Here is a 19,185-nt window from a genome sequence, read left to right as displayed (position 1 = left end):
TGGAGCATAGCAGCCATTTCCGGGTCAGGCTCCACCGACGCCACCACACCCTAAGGGGGCAGCGCCGCAGAGTCTTCGCTAGAAGACTGCTCTTCCTCTGATGCCGCGATCAACATCTGATCCTCAGGTGGCGCACCGAAAGAGACAACCAGAACCACCCGAGGGGGCTCCGGCCGCTCCACCGGAAGCGCCGATGGCACACTGATGGCAATGCTGCCATCAGCACTTCCGGTTTAGCCCCCTCGGGCGGTTCCGGTTGTCTCTTTCGGTGCTAGAGGCGTGACGCACCCAACAGGATCTTTCACCTGTCGTGTTTCTCACAGTAATCCTCATATGCTCACCAACAGGAATCACTGAAGTAGCCATCTGCTAAACTGAACCAGCAGACGAACTAGAACGGAGATTCTCTGAAGGGACTCCCCCATGTCTCAGGGATCTCAGTCTCAAACGTAGCATCACGAGAGTCATATTCCCGCAATGAGAGCATGACTCATCCACAAGCGCCGCCTCAGCGTGTGCTAAGCCCAGACACATGAAGCAGTGCTTGTCGCCATCAGCCTGAGGGAGAAATCGACCGCATCCAGAAACTGCGTCCTGAAAAGGACGCGAATACACCGTGGAGCTCTTTCAGTAAAATAAAACAGAACGAAAACAAAAAAGAAACTGCTCTTCAGTGCCGAAGCGCTGAGGGATCTCCGCCGCAGACACCGCCGGAAACTGCAACCGTGCGCTGCACTCAAGACGAAGACCATTGGAAGCACCGTCACACCAGCACCCCGAACTTCACCAGGCTCGTTTTCTTCAGAACAGCAGGTAAGCTCTGAGAGGCTCCGAAGCAAAAAGCGTCTATGCAATGTTTACTTCCGCTTTTATATCTGCGCTTGTAGGAGGCTCACTGAATGCAAAGATTGCATGCCAATGATTATTGGCTCGTTGTTAATTCTATTAGAGGTAATCAGGCTCCCTAGCGTGATCCCAATTCATCAGGGAACTCCCCGACGACATGTTGGAGTTCCCAGGACGAAAGGGAACTGGATACATTGGGTTGTAAGGAGGCGTTACAGTGGTTGCAGATTTCATTGGTGCCTGTGAATATTCCTTTTCAGCTTCAGTTATTATATTTGTCCAATCTGGATCAAATGAATTATCATTGGTTGTGTTTTCTTTATCTGAACAGTTAATAGACATAATTTTGTTCAATTTGTGAAATGCTTCAATTTGAGGCTTCATTGCTTCAAAAAGTGGGGCTGGACACCCATCAATACCGCAGAAGATTCCACCTTGTTTCACAATCCAATGAGCTGCCAGTATTGGAAATGCTTTTGACTTGATGGAATCTTTTTGAGAATCAAACCAGCTTAGCGGCACATCCAAAGATGCATTAACATCCAGTCCTTTTTTTCAAAAGCTTAGCTTGCTTTTTCTGTTTTCTTTCGAGGTACCAAGCAGATATTGTTTTGCTATTAAAACCACTTTCTGCCATTGCAAATTATTTGTGACTCTGTGACTGTGCACTCAGACAGCAGTGACTACACTCAAACAGCCCTCTGCTTCTCTCTCTCTCAGCTTCTCTCCTTCTCTCCCTTTTCACCTGCTCTAATTACTCAAAGAACCAAGAAAGGGGAAAGGAAAAACAAAAAGGTTAACTCTAATAATTTGTTTTCTTTGTGTATTTGTTTGCTCTATTTCTTTATTTTATTTTATTTGAAGTTGCTCTCAGATCAGTCTCTTCCTCTCAACACTGAACAGCTTATTGTCAAAATCAGAATGCACACAATTCTAGCTCTTATACCCTCCTTCTAAGGGTTCAATCCACTGCGTGTAAATTTTAGGGCGGCTGTATTTTCTAAATACGGTATCCTGTACATCCTACAGCACAGACCCGCCACTTTAAACCGCTATAAATCACCGCTTTGACACACTATCCTCATTTTCTAAAACGATTCTTTGGTGTGTTGGAAAAATTTTAGAGATTACTCTGCCATCAGTTTTACAGTCTCGCCATATTCCAACCACCTTCCAGTCATGCCAAGCGAATTGCTAAATTGTTTTACTGCTATTCCAATATTTGACTAAATGGTCTTTTTTCTAAAAAAAGAACCACTTTTCCTAAAGTTTTTTCAAAAATGAAAAAGTCTTTCCCAGCATTGTTCAATATTTAAGAGGTTTACTTGAACAGAGCAACTCAAATAAGCCACATCAAATTCAAATTATTTAAATTATTTTCTTTTTTCTGACACATATATTCATTGGCAAAACAACTGGTACTTTAAATAACACAGTTCTTTTAAGCAGTTTCAGTCAATGTCTAATCATCAGGCAGACTTAAAATGATTTTTTAGAATAGAAAAAGTCTTACCTTGAATGATTGAGACAAATGCCTGAAGATGCAATCCTGTTCCTTGGTGACGCCAAATGTAGACTTGGAATTAATGCCTCTTGTGTTTCCCCGTTATTATTCAATTTACGGGAGTTATCTTGCCAATAAAGTTTTATTATATATATATATATATATATATATATAGTATATATGTCAGGAGAGAAACTACAAAATGTTGTGGTCATGCCAGGTCTATATGTTTCTCTGTTCCTCTCCCCTCTCACCCGGTCACGGACATTGAGCTTTTATACATCACAGAGAGTCTAACAGCTTCCTTGTAAGGTAACAAAACATGTTGCTCTGAGCTTCTTAAAATTAGAACGTATATGTCATGTGTTCACAACCATCCTTGTTGTCTACATCAGTGATATACTCACATCAGTGGAACATGTTACATTGTACACACCCTTCAGCAAAATATAGCTTCCCCCATCTGACTATGATCATTCCATGGATCAATGCTTTCTATAGTTCCCTCATGCACTCAAACTCATGCTTTTGAAACTCCAGAAGATAATACAAGAATAATAATACAGATACATAATATTTAATAATGAAATAATATTAAAAGATGAAATTTTAGTCTTCACAAGCCTTCACCGGACACCGACCCATCGACCCGACTGAAACAGCTTTTCCTCGGCTAGTGCTTCTGACGTTTGCCGCTGGCGTTGCCTGAACCACATGGCCATTAGGCTAATATGTTGATTATATATATATATATATATATATATATAAAGAGGCAGAGTGGTGTTTTATAACATATTTCATTTTATTGTTGTCGAAAAGAGGCAGAGTTGTAGCATATTTCGTTTTATTGTTGCCTAAATTATATACAAAGAGATAACCGGAGTAGCCAGATTGTGCTGAGTGACGCGATCAAGTACGCTCTGTTCCATTTGCAGAAGAACCGGACTTGCGTCCTCTCGTCCTCAGGAGTTCGTTCTCCTGAGTCGAACTTGCAAGTCCGAACTACCAAGGACACAAGTCTGAAGTTTGCGTACTTGGTATTGAGAAACGGCTTTATTTTCATGCACTCTGGCTATGCCCACCGGTTCATCAGTTCTGGTCAGATATTGTTATTAAACTATCAGAATTTTTTTTTAATTAAAATTAATGCACTCCCATTATTATGTCTTTTAGGTGTCACATCTCAAATGAACCTCTCTTTTGAACACTCAAAACCTCTGCTTTTATCTCTAGCTATCGCCAAAAAACCCCAAAAAACTATACTACTCAATTGGAAAAATAAATACCAAATTTCAATTACACAATGGCTACATCTACTAAAGGATCATATTATTAAAGAGAAACAAACGTCAGCAAACAAAAACCAACTATACACATTTAATAATATTTTCAGTCCACTGCTCTCATCTTTAAATATTGATCAAAACTAGCTAGGGAGTTGATGCCTCAACTAAAATCTACAATCTCTGGTATATATAATGAATTAATAATAAGGATATTCAGTATGCTTAAATACAAGTAATAAATCTAAATAAGAGTGTTATTAAATACATTATTCATGCGTGTATCATTCATGTGTGGGCAGCTGCTCTAGGTGCTGTTGGTGGGTGCAACTGGCACATCTTGTCGACATGGTCGTTAGTAACACTAGTAACATGCCCATGCCCCCAATCCCTTTCTGTCATGCAAAATAAATATGGTGGACGGATATCTGGGCTGGATGTGGTGTAACTGGCTAGGGATCTAACCGGTGCACACCAGGGTCTAAGCCACAGATTACCAAAGGAAGGAGCAAAAGAAAAGAAAGGGGGAAGAAAAAAACAAACAAAAAAACAAAACAAAGGGACAATCAAACTGGACATATGTCCTGTCAGGTCACGACCAGACTAGGTGAGCTTGGTCTGGTGGTGCCTGGTAGTGTGCCCCATCTTACTCTATGGAGGAAGACTCAGCGAAACATAGAGGCGTAACTATTGGGGTTGGGTGTCACTAACGGTCCATTTCGGGGAGTTCTGTTGGTTGTGCTCACCGGCAGCGGTAGAGTGGCTCCCAGGCCTAGAGAATAGTGTATATTCACAATAATTTTATTTACTGATCTATATGTATTATTATAATTACTATTGTCGTTATTACAGTTCTACCACCACTCCTGCTACTCAGATTATTATCATAAATGCTGTTTGTTGCCACTGTTACCACTGCTATCGCTACTATTCTTATCTTTGTTATAGTATTATTATTAATATGAATACTGCCTTTTCTTCTACTACAATTCTACCATGAATATCTCAATATTGCTTCTATTTAAATCTCTAAAATGTCCCATTGCTTAAACTTACCAACGTACCTGCATACATCACTAGATCGATATATTTATATTTAGCTCTTATTTTTGTCATGGTTTTTTTGTCTTTGTTTTTCTTTTTTTGCTTATTTTTGTTCTGTCTACCTTGTATGTCTTTCTCTCTTTTGTATGTGTACATAATTCACTGATCTCTTATTTTGTATTAATTATAATGTTTTGTTAACTTGCACTAAAAAAATAATAAAATTGAAAAATTGAAGAAAAAAAAGAATTGATGGTTAGTAAATAATGATTTTCATTTTTGGGCTGAAGTAGGCTATCCCTTTAATGTCATAATTTCCACTTTAAAGCCATCATTTTGACATGTTAAGTAATCATTTAAACTTTTCACCTCGTTATTATGACATGTCATAAATTTGACTTTCTATGTCATAATTATGATTTACCAGAGCATGTCAAGTCTGGATGAAGTTAAATGACTGTCCCACCATTACAGCATTTAGAAATTAAAAACACCACACAGGTTTATTCAGTTAAATGAAATAAATGGACATTTTTGTTCAGGATGTGATGTCCGCACCACTCTTTAAAACCAACGCACAGAAGATATGCAGTGCAAAGAAAAAGCATCTTATCTTCATAGTCCTGACCAGACAGGGCCCGCATCTTGTAAGGCGATGTACTTAGTTCAGACGTACTTAATACACGTAATATTTTTTATACATTTTGATCAGTGCTGTCACGTCTTGACTGTGTGAGAGTCTTTAAAATGTTTCTTTTTATAAGTTTACCAAAATGTAAATTGCTCACTGCAGACTATGGTGAGAATCAGGATAATTATCACAGATGAACAACTTTTATAATTGTGAAGCCTGAATGCAGCTGCCAGAAGTAAAAAAACGGAAGATTTAAACACCCGATCCCACGTCTTTCAGTTTTTATCTAGAAACATTTTCATGAGTTGAATAGTTTGCACAATTATAACCATAACATTGCTGTAAAAGTTAAGTTTACTGTTCAGCGTGATGACTTTAAATCTCCTCGACAGACTCCTCTGTGAATCACATTTAAACAGCTTAAAAAAATCACAAGTGGGGTAATAGCATGAATTTTATGTCGTAGAGTAAAACGTGAAAGTGTCTTGAGCTTGTTTCAAAATTAAATCCATGCATTAATGTTTACAATTTATACATGAACCATTTCAAATGCACATAATACCAAACTTTATGGTTTTGTTGACAGAAGACGCTAGAGAATTGGAGATTATTTCATTTTTACATATTCAGTAATATGTCTGTTGGAGGACCATCACAAAGTGTTAGCAGATATTAAGCAGACTGTTGACTAATACTCTAATGACTGATATGGAGTTGAAAAGTTACTTAACAGAATGTTCAAAAGTAATTGTTGGGTAAATAGTTCTAAATTGTAGCATTTTTGTTTGTATATTTCCATGAATCCCCAAACGTTGTTTCAATCGTTTCTATTTCCTATAGCCTATAAGAGTTGTGCAAGTGGGAAAGCAATATTTTTTGTTTGTTTGTTTTATATGGTTTCCCTCAATACAATTGGCAGCAGCAGCTATTTCCTCTTTCTAAGCCCGGAAGTGTGAAACGAATCCATTCGAGGAGGAACTGAATGTTTACCCATCTCTCACAGGAAATGAAAGCAGGCGATGACTGTACAGACGCCATTTCAGAAGATAGAAAATCAGCAATCTCTTCACGTGTGACAGTAAGTTCGATCATCTTTTCATAGCTGTCCCAGATAGCAAACTGACATTGAATCAACGTGGAAATATGACATCGAAACAACGTTGATCTGACATTGTTTTGCTCATCGAATTAACGTTGAACCAACGTCAGACGCGTCATTCTTTCAAAACTAACGGAAAATCAACTTGAAATCAACGCGTTGTTTCAACGTTATGAAAGCAAACCAATTTTCGATTTCATTTAGCTTTGAAGAATGCCGCGTCTGACGTTGGTTCAACGTTAATTCGATGAGCAAATCAACGTTGTTTCAATGTCATGAGAGACGTCGTTTCCACGTTGATTCAATGTCAGTTTGCTGTCTGGGGTAATATCGATGGAGTATTTGCGTCTAAACAGCAGCCTATGATGAACTCAAACGCTAATAACATTATATGATAAAATTGAAGGTTACTTTTGTTATAGGCCTAGGCCTACTCCACAACACGTCAACTGTAACACTGGTTAAAATGGTTAAACTAACACTAACTTTTTCCTTTAACAGGAGAATATTAGTTTAATGTCGAAATCGTCGTCTGGCTTTAAATATGTATTATTTTTATTGTCTATATTATAATGTGTGTTCATGGGCATCAGTTTGGTTTGAAATGTGCTAGGGACAGAGGTGCATACGGAAGTGCATTTTGAGAAGTGCTGGGTAGAGAGGTAGGCCTAATGACGCATTTTTGTTTTGTTTTGAAAGACGATGTCCCGTAGCTTGCTAATGTAAATATATAAAAATGTGATGATGTCCGACCCGTTTTATGAAGAAAGCCTTAAGTTTTCAAAAAGCATTAGACACATGACCCACTTTTCTACTTTATATGTAGGCTAGCGATGGCGGTCTAAACATAGAGGCAGGTAGGCAGCTGCTTGGGGCCCTCTACCAGCGGTCGTAATAGCCAACCAACCTAAAATAAAACAAAGCAAAAAACAAGAAAAAGCCCCTTATCATCATTAACGCCTCAAAAGCATAGTAAATGTTATTAATATTCTTAAGAAATATGTTGATATGTTGAAGTAGTAGTTAAAAAGTCCAGTTCATGGTTATCTGTCCCTACACAGAACCCCCCTCCTACTTTCACAAAAAAAGGACTAGGCAGTGGCAGCGCGAAACCGCGGAAGATTAACATGACAGGAGGGAAGTATGCAACGAAGCAAGATGAGTCTAAACTCGAAAATGAAGCGAAGTTACCCAAGCTGCTAAAAAAAGGAAAAAATATGCTGATATGTATTTGGTAACCCTGCCAAAAATGACAAACTTTTTTACGCCTACTGTTGCCGCCACAGAAGCAGCTGTGCAATGACGCTAGTTGAGGATGAGGCCTAGCCTACATCCTGTTTGACAGAAAGGGCGAAAGTAAATATGACATTTATTATATGGGGTTATCTGATGATTGTTTTTAGTTCATGTAAATTAAAAGTTGTTAAATATTTTTGAAGCCTAATAATGTAAATATTTTTTGGCTTTCAATTACACTGTAATGTTGGATAATGTTTAAAATTATTTTATCCAGACATCAATAGCTCTATTAGTATCAGTGATACCCACCTTCATTCATAAAAATATGCCATTAAAGTATTTAAAATATACTGTCTCTATGTTGTCTCTACATTCATTTGTAGATTAACGGTGAAATTATTACATTATAAAATATAAAAAACTAATACGAACCTATAAAAATGTTTGTTTGTAAAATGTTTAAAATGTCAATCTCACGTGCATGCCAATTGCAACCTCCCTCACTCACTCATACAAAGTCAATTATTCATCTTGGCAATATTTGCTAATTTATTATATGGCTGTTTGTGGGGGTTTACCACTTGTCTTGAACTTAAAAAAAGAACAGTCCTGGGTTTCCTGGCATTTTGGCCAAGACAGGTGTTATATGAAACCTTATTCTCTGTTGGGGAAGGTTTTTTTTTTATCCTCTCCAACCTTTACTTCCACGTAGTAGACTGTTCTCATTAAGATGGGATGGAGGGGCCCCCATGCATATCTTCGCTTTGGGCCCCCAATTTGCTAAATCCGCCACTGAGGGTAGACTGAGTACAGTTGAGACACTTTTTGGGTTTTGATCTTTCACACAAAATAGATACTGAAAAGAAGTACATTTCCAGATGACATGCCACATGACATTTCATTAGCTTGTAGACTAAGATATTACCAATCAATAATACCCATAAGTAGTTTATATTTACCACAATTAGCTCATAAAAATAAGGTGTTTTTTGTCTCAACTTTGTCTCAACTGTACCCATATGTGGTATAGCTGAGACAGTACCTTATGGTACATTTAGACATTTATAAAACAAAAACAATATATTTTATATACTCATTAATATTACACAGTTTAAATATAACAAATCACATTTTATTTTCATTTGTATCTTATGCTGGCTAATTACAACGTTTAACCTGTTATCATAACACTGAACAACACTGCCACCTCACACATTTCTCTAGATTTTGCATGACTCAATATCATGAAATATGCCAGTTTTTAAGGCACCGAATAACGTTTATGATGAGACCAGTTATGTTTAACAGTCACGCAAGGATAATAAGCTATTCATTGTGAAGTGTGCATGGTGAAGTGAAAGTCTTCTTTTGCCAATATCTTCGGATCGGAGATGCGTCCATTGTTCAAATTTCTGATGATCAAAGAGGACACTAATATGCATGTGCACATCAAAAATCACAACTTGTGCTTGCTGGCTGTCTCTACACCATGTTGACAAGAGATGATGTGGTTTAATGTACCTAAACAATGATCACCAAATTTCTCTCTCATATTGCTCCTCATAACACTAAAAACTGTCAAAGAAATCGAACCCAAAGTCCAATTATTATGGATGTTATCTCATCTGACATTAAGCATTTCTGCTTCATTGAGGCTATTGTAGGAAAAAGCTTAACATGCTGTAATGTAGTGCTGTAGCGGCGCGTCGATGACGTCGATGATTCGACGTCAAAATTGCGTCGACGTCATATTTTTGCGTCGACGCTTCTTTATTTATTTATTTTTTGCATGTTCCCGGCGGTACAGCTTGCCACACACACGTGGGAGACCGAAACATTGCAGAATAGAGGACGAAGACAACTAGAAGTGAATGTCCCAGATAGCAAACTGACATTGAATCAACGTGGAAATATGACATCGAAACAACGTTGATCTGACATTGTTTTGCTCATCGAATTAACATTGAACCAACGTCAGACGTGTCATTCTTTCAAAACTAACGGAAAATCAACTTGAAATCAACGCGTTGTTTCAACGTTATGAAAGCAAAGCAATTTTCGATTTTCATTTAGCTTTGAAGAATGCCGCGTCTGACGTTGGTTCAACGTTAATTCGATGAGCAAAATCAACGTTGTTTCAATGTCATGAGAGACGTCGTTTCCACGTTGATTCAATGTCAGTTTGCTGTCTGGGGTGCTATCCATTAAATGAATCACACACAGTAAACAAACCCTTAAGAAAAAAAATTGCAATTTAGACGCGCAAACTGGGTGCCCGTGTGGTGAGACGTACAAGCTCGGGCAGATTCGGCTTGAAGTCGTCCCCGGACGCGGCGCCGGGCGCGTTGTTACAAAAAAAGGCGTACACACAGCCAGCCAGAGTCTTCCTGGTCTTGCGCAGCCAACGGGTCATTTTTGCCGCGCGCACATTCACGCTCGTGCGGACGTGTCGAGTATAAACAAGGCTTTACTCCGTGTCAGCACGCGCTCTGATCAGTTGGTGAACTCCGACTCCGTTTCCCTCCTCAGCTGATATTAATATTTAAACATTCTCTATGATAAAAAATGTTTGTAAAAAATATTTTAATAACACGGTTTTAGCGGTTGTAGAGTTATGATGGTGTTCAAATACATAATATTAGACTAACGTTAGCCAGCTTATAGTATCTTGATTCAGTATGCTAGTATTTATTTGAGATATTGTTTTTTTATTAATTGAGCAGCAGAAAAAATATTCTTTATATTAGTCGTCCAATTAGTCATTAGATTAGTCGACTAATCGATAAAATAATCGCCCAACTAATCGTTTAGTTAATAATCGTTTACACCAGCCCTACTGTAATGTACCTAAATGATGATCAGTGATCAACAAATTCCTGGTTAGATTTTTTTTTTTTTTACAGTTTTAAGTGGTTATGATGAGCAATATGAGAGAGAAACTTGGTGATCGTTGTAGCCTAGGTACATTAAACCACGTAAAGCTCTTTTACGTTAAGTGTTTTAGAGTGTCCCAAGGAAAATAGGGCAGGTCTACCATAGGCTACGTGTTGAAATGGGAAAATGCTAATATTCTGATTGAATTCCCAGTAGCAATTGACCATATCTACACACAACACACTTCTGCATTACTAATTTTGCCAAGATTAAAAAAGCAAAAATATGTGTCACACAGATGAACGCTATATGATTACTGACATTACCCAATCTTGTGTGATTCCCACTCGGGGGATTCCAATCAAAGTAACAAGTTCCATTTGGTGTGCTAACCAAGAACGTATCTCAATGTTACAATTGTTACAGTTGTTACAGAGTTATAAACAGAGAAGCGTGTAACCAGCGCAGCAGCAGAACGGCTAAATTGAGCTCGAGGTTTTCAAAAAAAAATTGTGCTGGTTCAAAATGACTCCCCATCCCCACCAGAATCGATGCCTGTGTGTGTGTTGAGTGACTCAATAATACTGGGGAGAGAAAGTGTGGTTAATAGGATAAACATACAAATAACATATTTGCTTAATGCAAGATGAAAACACAGATTATGAAAAACACCTGCAAGAGTTCAGCAGTGTCATTAAAGTTAAGGTGAATCCAGTGTTTAAACGAAGCTGCTGTGTTTGAAAGTGTGGCCGACGTGTCAGACATTTTGCTCTACAAACAAACACTTAACTGGAGAAAAACTGTTGATGTTAAGTTAAAATGAATTAAATGCCATTTAAATAAAATGTGCCAAAATTAAATTGTGTTTTGTGCATGTCCTCTGTGTCCACATACAGGCCTTTAAATAAAGTGTCACATCAAGGAGGAAGAGGAGGACTGAACCTGTAAAATGAGTGTGTGTGAGGAGAGAGAGGAGGAGGCATCTGATCACACTCAGAGAGCAGCATCTCCAGGATTCAGCTGTGTGTCCATAAAGAGTAACAGATCCATGCGTGAACCCCCTGTGTTCAGTGATGGACCATCTTCAGGATTCAGCTGTGTGTCCATGAAGAGTAACAGATCCATGCGTGAACCCCCTGTGTTCAGTGATGGACCATCTTCAGGATTCAGCTGTGTGTCCATGAAGAGTAACAGATCCATGCGTGAACCCCCTGTGTTCAGTGATGGACAATCTTCAGGATCCAGCAGGGTGTCCATGAAGAGGAAACACTCCATGATGTGAGTTAGTGTTGCACGGTGCACCGATACTTAAAAAGTATTGTGATACTCTGAAATGAAAAACCTCATGATACCTAAATTTATTAGGATCGATACTTTTATGAATGACCGCGTTCCAGATCTAAGGAAAAACACATACAAACTCAACTGGTCAAAATTGTCTCAAACTATCAATATCTGGGAGTTTTAGGCGCAGTTGCCAATTTGGCCGCTAGGTGACATTCAAACTCCATTTGGTTAGTGATGCACCGATGTGAACATTTCTGGCCGATAGCGATAACCGATATTAACATTGCTGTTATGGCCGATACCGATATTTACCGATGTCGATATCCCTGTATAGAAAACACATAGCGAGGATTAGGGCTGCACGATATTGGTAAAAACTGACATTGTGATATTTTATTTTTCTGCGATATATATTGTGATATAAAAACAATTTCACCAGATTACTTGAATAGGCCTAGCTCTATTTGGAAAGAATGAATCATTCTAGAATGACTGGGGTAGTTTTGTCATGGAGTAAATACGCATAGAAACTAATATTAATAGAATGTTAACAAATGTACACTTTAATAAATGGAACCCTATTGTAAAGTGTTTCTGATTTATGTCTCTTGAGTTCAGTGTTGGACAGATCAGTTGTTTTAACCATTCATTAAAGTGAATCGGTTCAAAGGAGTCATTAGTTCGCGAATCGGACGTGTCATTAACGGACCACGGCACACGTTGTGTGATAAACCAGGCACGAGATTTGTCTCGACCTATTTTTACAGTCTATGGTTTTGACAGTCGACACAGAAAACATTTCATCACCAGGTAGATTTTTTGGTTTATTGAAAGTGTGGTTATGTCATCTGATCTAAATGTGTGGAAAGCTTTTCAGAGAAGATAAGGCAACGTTATTTTAGCACAATTCACAACCAGTAGTTCAGAAGAAAAAAAACTTCGGTTTTTCGACCTTTTACCATCGTGTATTCTCAAAGATATTCAGTCAACTCAATTCATAAACATGCGCGAGGGAGGGCGAGAGAGAGAGAGAGAGAGAGAGAGAGAGAGAAAGAGAGAGAGAGAGAGAAAGAGAGAGAAAGCAAGACATTTTGAAGACGGCGCGCGTGACCGGTGCTTTCACTCTCTCTTGTTCCCTCAGTTAAACAAGCGCAGCAGTCACTCATCTACTTCACTTACCGGTCAAATATGGCTTTGGCGGGACAAAAATACGCATTAAGGAAGGCTGGCAGAAAACAGCTCACCAGTTCCAGTCTTCGTGCGCTTGATGTTTAAACGCACTTGCGCTTTTAATACGCTTGTGCAAAAACAAACATCCCCGCCCCCACACTCACATAACACGCACGTCAAATACACAGGGATGATCATCGGCCTGTTCACATCGGCCCTATTTTGACATCAGAACGATACCGATGTGTAAAAAATTGACCAAATCGGCCGATGTTATATCGGCGGCCGATATATCGTGCATCACTACATTTGGTGATTTAAAAACTTAAAGGACTCGTTTGATGAAAAAAAAAAACACATATGATTTTATTTGCTAAAGTAAAAGCAACAACAAAAGCAAAAATAAAGTGTTACACTGAAATTCTATTTAATGTAAATAAAAGGAAAAAGTTTCCACTAGTGGTCCATTGCAGTTAAAATATCCTAAGTAGCTCCTCAAAATATCACATAAACATCAATGATTAGTAGTTATGATTCTTACTCCTAAATAAAAAATAACTATAACTGACAAAAAGAAACAAAATTGAAAGTTAGCTTATACCAATTAATTGACTAATTCACCATAAAACTAAACGTAAATTTATTAACACTATTTTACATTAATTCATTTATTTAATGCTCTGTTTGTAATTATAATTTAGAAATTATACTTTTGTGTCAGAGGGTTTATAGAATGTTTCTAATTATATTACTAGGGCTGCTTGATTATGGCCAAAATCATTATCAAACAGAACAAACAGATCACCTGTGAACATAAGCTCATTATTTATTCATGCAGCAATGCATGATGGGAGCCATGAAAGAGTTTTGATTGGTGGCACCCAGAATGCACTGCAACATGTTTTATAATTGTTACCATTGTTAAGATTCACAGGCTAATTATTGATGTCTGTGTGTCTTAAAATTGTATAAGAAAAGCTTTTAAGAAATGACTTTGAATACATTGTAAACGTTAAAAATATTATACTGTACAAGATCACAGCTGTTATAATTAGCAAAGTAAACCTAACTCAGAAATTAGGCTCTATATGAATTCAGGTCATATGATTGTGAATTAAATGATTATTTTGAAACACAACCATCACCATCAGATCACCTTTTCTATTTGTTCACCTGGTTGTTATAACTCATGTACAACAGCCAAACAAAATCTAAAGTTAATCAATTAAGGGTCAAGAGTCCAACTAAAGCAAACACTGATCTCCATAATGGTGACTTTAAAATTACGGTTTTCTCCTTCAGTGATTCTGCTTGTTAACATCAGGTGTCTTCAATAATGCTCAATCATCACTCAATTATTCACTTAATTATCTCATTAACTTTAATACGGCTTCAGTGTTCATTTAACACTCTGCTCAGAGTTTATATAATTTACACTTTAAAGTGTTAATTCAACACTGAGGATTTTGCTGTGTACACAGACCGTTTAAACAAATTTGGGAAAAGGTTTTTTTTAGAAAATTTCTACCCACCCTGCCTTTAACTCCAAAATTTGGCACGCGGTGAGAAATAATCCTGGAAGAATTTACCTCAGAAAAAGAGTGAAACTGTGGTCATTTTGAGGGACTTGATCTTAGAATAATATTTATTTAATAAATTATTTATTTTTACATTAGAAAACATGTTTGTTTTTTTTACATAAACATGCACTATACAAAATTGAACATGCAGTTGTTTCTTTAAGGAGGTAATTCTAACTGACTCTACCTATGAAGTCTAATTTTGATGTAACCTACCGTAAAACTTCAAATAATAGCCTGCGCTTTTATTTTCCCAAATTTTCGAACTGCACCAGCTTGTATTTGAGACAGGCGTCTATATGAGACCGACCTTTATAATTTAGTGTTGAGATGTTGTTCATTGAGTATAGGCCTGGCGTCTCTAATCTCTAAAAATCTCCAAATGCTCCAAGTGAAACTGCGATTTTCCGACCTTTTACTATCATGTCAATTGATTTGATTAATATCTGCGATGGAGAGAGAGGAAGACAGCGTTCGTGTTGTTTGAAGACAGGAATACCTGCCCTGTCTTTAATTATTGTGCCTTTAGCTTCAACAGCAAACTTTACATATTATTCAGAATAACTGTTGATTTAATTATCATCCATCATCTGTCACCATTTACAAGTAAATCAATTACATGTAATCATTTCACATGAACACTGCTTTTTCTTCGTGTCTGTGTTTCTGTGATATTTTAAAATAATGGTTTCTGCTAAAACAAGAATTTAGCCGTCTTTATCTTTTTCTGAACATTTTGACTACTGAAATATCGATGTCTCATTACTTTTGATATGCAGGTCATTATCTGGCCCAAATGCCTATTGTTCATAAATTATTTACAGTTTGTTGGAAACATGGGTAATCAATATCAGTGCGAGAACAGAACCTTGAGGATCTACATGTGGGATATTAGGAAGTCAGTTGGCCACAATAAATAGAAATCTGTGGTAAAGGATAAAACACCTTTTTCTACATATCAGACATATTTAAATATTTTTATTTTAACAAAAATGTTTGCGTCTCTTCACCTTAATGTGTTTCCAGTGGTGGGAGAACTGAGCAGATCAGAGATGTGTCCTGTCAGAAACACATGAGTCATCATGACACAGAAGCAGCCCTGCAGCTCGATTCTCACCAGCCAGTGGATGATGATCTGCAGAGAGTCAAAGACCAGCACAAAACCAGCATGAAGAACAAGTATGAGAGATTATTTGAGGGAATCAAACTACAAGAGAATCAGACTCTCCTGAACAGGATTTACACACAGCTGTACATCATAGAGGGAGAGAGTGAAGGAGTGAATGAAGAACATGAGGTGCTACAGATGGAGAAAAGTTACAAGAACCTACAAGACACTCCAATCAACTTTAATGACATCTTTGATCCTTCACCTGAACCAGGATATGAGGAGAAGAGAAGAGAGAAGAAAGACAAAATCAAGACTGTTCTTACTAAAGGCATCGCTGGAATCGGGAAAACCGTCTCTGTGCAGAAGTTCATTCTGGACTGGGCCGAGGGAAAAGCCAATCAGGATGTAGATTTCATGTTTGTGCTTCCATTTAGAGAGCTGAACTTGATTAAAGATCATCAGTACAGTCTTCACAGACTTCTGCTGGACTTTCATCCTGAACTTCGAGATCTGGACTCAGAGATGTATGATGAATGTACAGTTGTGTTCATCTTTGATGGTCTGGATGAAAGCAGATTGACACTGATGTTTTCAGACAGTGAGAAAGTTTCTGATGTGACTGAGTCTTCATCTGTGGGTGTGTTGATGTCAAACCTCATGAAAGGAGATCTGCTTCCCTCAGCTCTCATCTGGATCACCACCAGACCAGCAGCAGCCAATCAGATCCCCTCCAAATACATCAACCGTGTGACAGAAATTCAGGGATTCAATGAGCCTCAGAAGGAGGAATATTTCAGGAAGAGAATCAGTGATGAACATCAAGTCAGCAGAATCATCTCTCACATTAGAAGAGCAAGAAGCCTCCACATCATGTGTCACATACCCGTCTTCTGCTGGATCTCAGCCACTGTGCTTCAAAACATCCTGAAACAAGATCTCAGTGCAGAAATCCCTCAAACTCTGACTGAAATGTACATACACTTCCTCCTCATTCAAACTCATATGAGGAACCAGAAGTATGAAGAGAGAGATCCAGAGAAACTCCTGCAGTCCAACAGAGACGTGATTGTGAAACTTGCTGAACTGGCTTTCAATCAGCTGATGAAGGGCAATGTGATGTTCTATGAGGAGGACCTGATTGAGAGCGGCATAGACGTCACTGACGCCTCAGTGTATTCTGGGATTTGCACTGAGATCTTTAGGGAGGAATCTGTGATTTATCACAGGAAGATTTACAGCTTTGTACATCTCAGCTTTCAGGAGTTTTTTGCAGCACTGTATGTGTTGTTCTGTTATTTAAGCAAAAACAGTCTGATAATGTTCCTGACAGCAAATGTTCCTCTGGATGTGTTTCTGAAGGAAGCAATGAATAAAGCCTTGAGAAGTAAAAATGGACACCTGGATCTTTTCCTTCGATTCCTTCATGGCATCTCACTGGAATCCAACCAGAGACTCTTACAGGATGTGCTGACTCACACAGAGAACAACCCAGAGAGCAGCAAGAAAATAATCCAAAACCTTAAAAATACACTGAACACAGAAGACAATGTCAGTCCTGAAAGATGGATGATTGTGTCACACTGCTTGATTGAGATGAGGGATATTTCTTTTGTTGAAGAAATGCAGGCAGATTTACAATCTAAAACAAATGACAAACTTTCTCTAGCACAATGTTCAACTTTGGCAAACATGATCCTGATGTCAGAGGAGGTGATGGATGAGTTTGACCTTAAAAACTATTGCATCAGATCATCAAAGGAGAGTCAAAGGAGACTGTTACCTGCTCTGAGGAACTGCAGAAAAGCTCTGTGAGTGTGAAAATATGATTTGAAATATGAACATAATACCTCTCACGTAGACTTTTTCATTTACATAAATTTCAAGTGTCTACAGATTCAAATATTAATTTTTTTTAATTTTAATTGAAATCTACAGTCTTTTCAACCAATGAATTTGCATGACTTTTCCATAGTTCATAAGTAACTGGATAAGGATTAAGCATTTTAAGAAAAATATACAAATTTTCCTGTTAAAGTCACACTTTTAAAAGTTGCGGTGAGGATGTATTAAAATAAGAAACATCTTGATTTAGGTCAGTCGTTCCCAACCCTGGTCCTGGAGTATCCCAGTACTGTCCATTTTTGATATCTCTCTTATCTAACACATTAGAGGTCTCACTTACACACTTAACACATTAGAGTCTTTACTTACTAGCTGATGAGTTGAATTTGAAAATGTGCTGTGGGTACTCCAGGAATAGGCTTGACCAAAAACTGTCTCTGAGTCTAGTAGTCCGGGCCTTAATGCTATGGTACTGTAACCATGATAAGAGCACTGAAAACGTTATGTGGCTTGGATGCTTTTTATAACGTGACATACTGTCTTTCCACGCGATTCTAAAGACCTCTAAATTAGTTTGTTTCCATTTACGCTCTAAGTTGCGAGTTTCTCTCTTGATAACAGGGATAGCATTGTTGTACGATGGTGCTTTAGTTTCCTCTCAAACCTTTCTTAATCTAATTGGTGCAACGATATCTAATGTGCTAGAGAAAATGGAGCTTAAACTGCTAGTCATTTCCTCTAATTCATCTGTTTGTTTGGGTTCATTTAGCAGCTGAGATAGATCAGGTAAGCTATTTGAGAATCCATCTATAGTGGTTGGAAGGATTGTTCTGCCTGGTCTATAACGTGGCGCAACATGACAAATTTCAGCAGTACGTATTATGCAAGTCACCATGTAATGATCAGTGACATCATTGCTTTGAATAGAAAAATAAAATAAAAGAAAGAATACAAAGAGTCGGCGGAGCGGTTATCTCCTCACTTGTCAAAATCTAACTGACACTACGCACACTATGCGCAGTTCTCATCTCAACTCAGATTTCTATAAAGCACAAAGTGACCGTTACACATGTCCCGGGAAAACAGGACTGTCGGTCACCCTATACTATACTATTATTACAGAAATTCTAATATAAATATTATCATATAGCTCTTTATGCTCCGAGACCAGCAGCTCAACATTCATCTTGCCCATAGTTATAGAGCTGGTAAGTCCTGCCCCTTCCGCTAGCCCCGCTGGACCTCTAGGTTGAAAAATCGTCAATGCAAGTGAATGAGAGAAAATAATTATTTTCTAATCCCGTTTGAATTGTGCAATGAATGTAACATATGTTGTCTGTGAATTTTTTTAATAATTTTTCGTGTAAAGAATGCTACAATTTAGCGGGTAGAATTTTTTAATACGGTCAGACTTTTTGTTAGAGCACTTTGTGGACTACAACTCTTTCGACGTGTTTGACATACATCACCCCCACTAGCACATGGATCCCGCTAAACATGCCTGTGTCTTTGGTGCACTTCACCGCCTTCTTTCAGGGAGAGGACAAACTAGTTGAGCGTGGTGAAAACCGTGATTTGTGGAGGGAAAATGTGTTATGCGGCGACGTCACATATGCAACGTGTAGTCTTTCTCGTTATGTCTATTCCACAACTGCTAGCCAAAGAATCATAC

At 38.1% G+C, this 19,185-nt stretch overlaps 1 protein-coding gene across 1 annotated transcript in view; it reads left to right on the top strand.

Annotated features, from left to right (window-relative positions):
- The first annotated feature begins 6,297 nt into the window (after nucleotides 1–6,297).
- The window catches only part of LOC120485518 (uncharacterized), a 68,567-nt gene continuing 55,679 nt past the window's right edge, over nucleotides 6,298–19,185 (top strand). The window contains exons 1-3 of the mRNA XM_089128894.1: nucleotides 6,298–6,389; nucleotides 11,420–11,801; nucleotides 15,587–17,479. Coding sequence (XP_088985020.1) covers nucleotides 11,473–11,801; nucleotides 15,587–17,479 — 2,222 coding nt within the window. The 5' untranslated portion in view covers nucleotides 6,298–6,389; nucleotides 11,420–11,472. The remainder of the gene's footprint in view (nucleotides 6,390–11,419; nucleotides 11,802–15,586; nucleotides 17,480–19,185) is intronic.

The sequence above is a fragment of the Pimephales promelas genome, chromosome 3 (genome assembly GCF_988280905.1).
Source record: "Pimephales promelas chromosome 3, fPimPro1.hap1.1, whole genome shotgun sequence".
Taxonomy (NCBI): domain Eukaryota; kingdom Metazoa; phylum Chordata; class Actinopteri; order Cypriniformes; family Leuciscidae; genus Pimephales; species Pimephales promelas.
The sequence above is the reverse complement of the archived record's forward strand: the minus strand, read 5'-3'. Positions and strand labels throughout refer to the sequence as shown.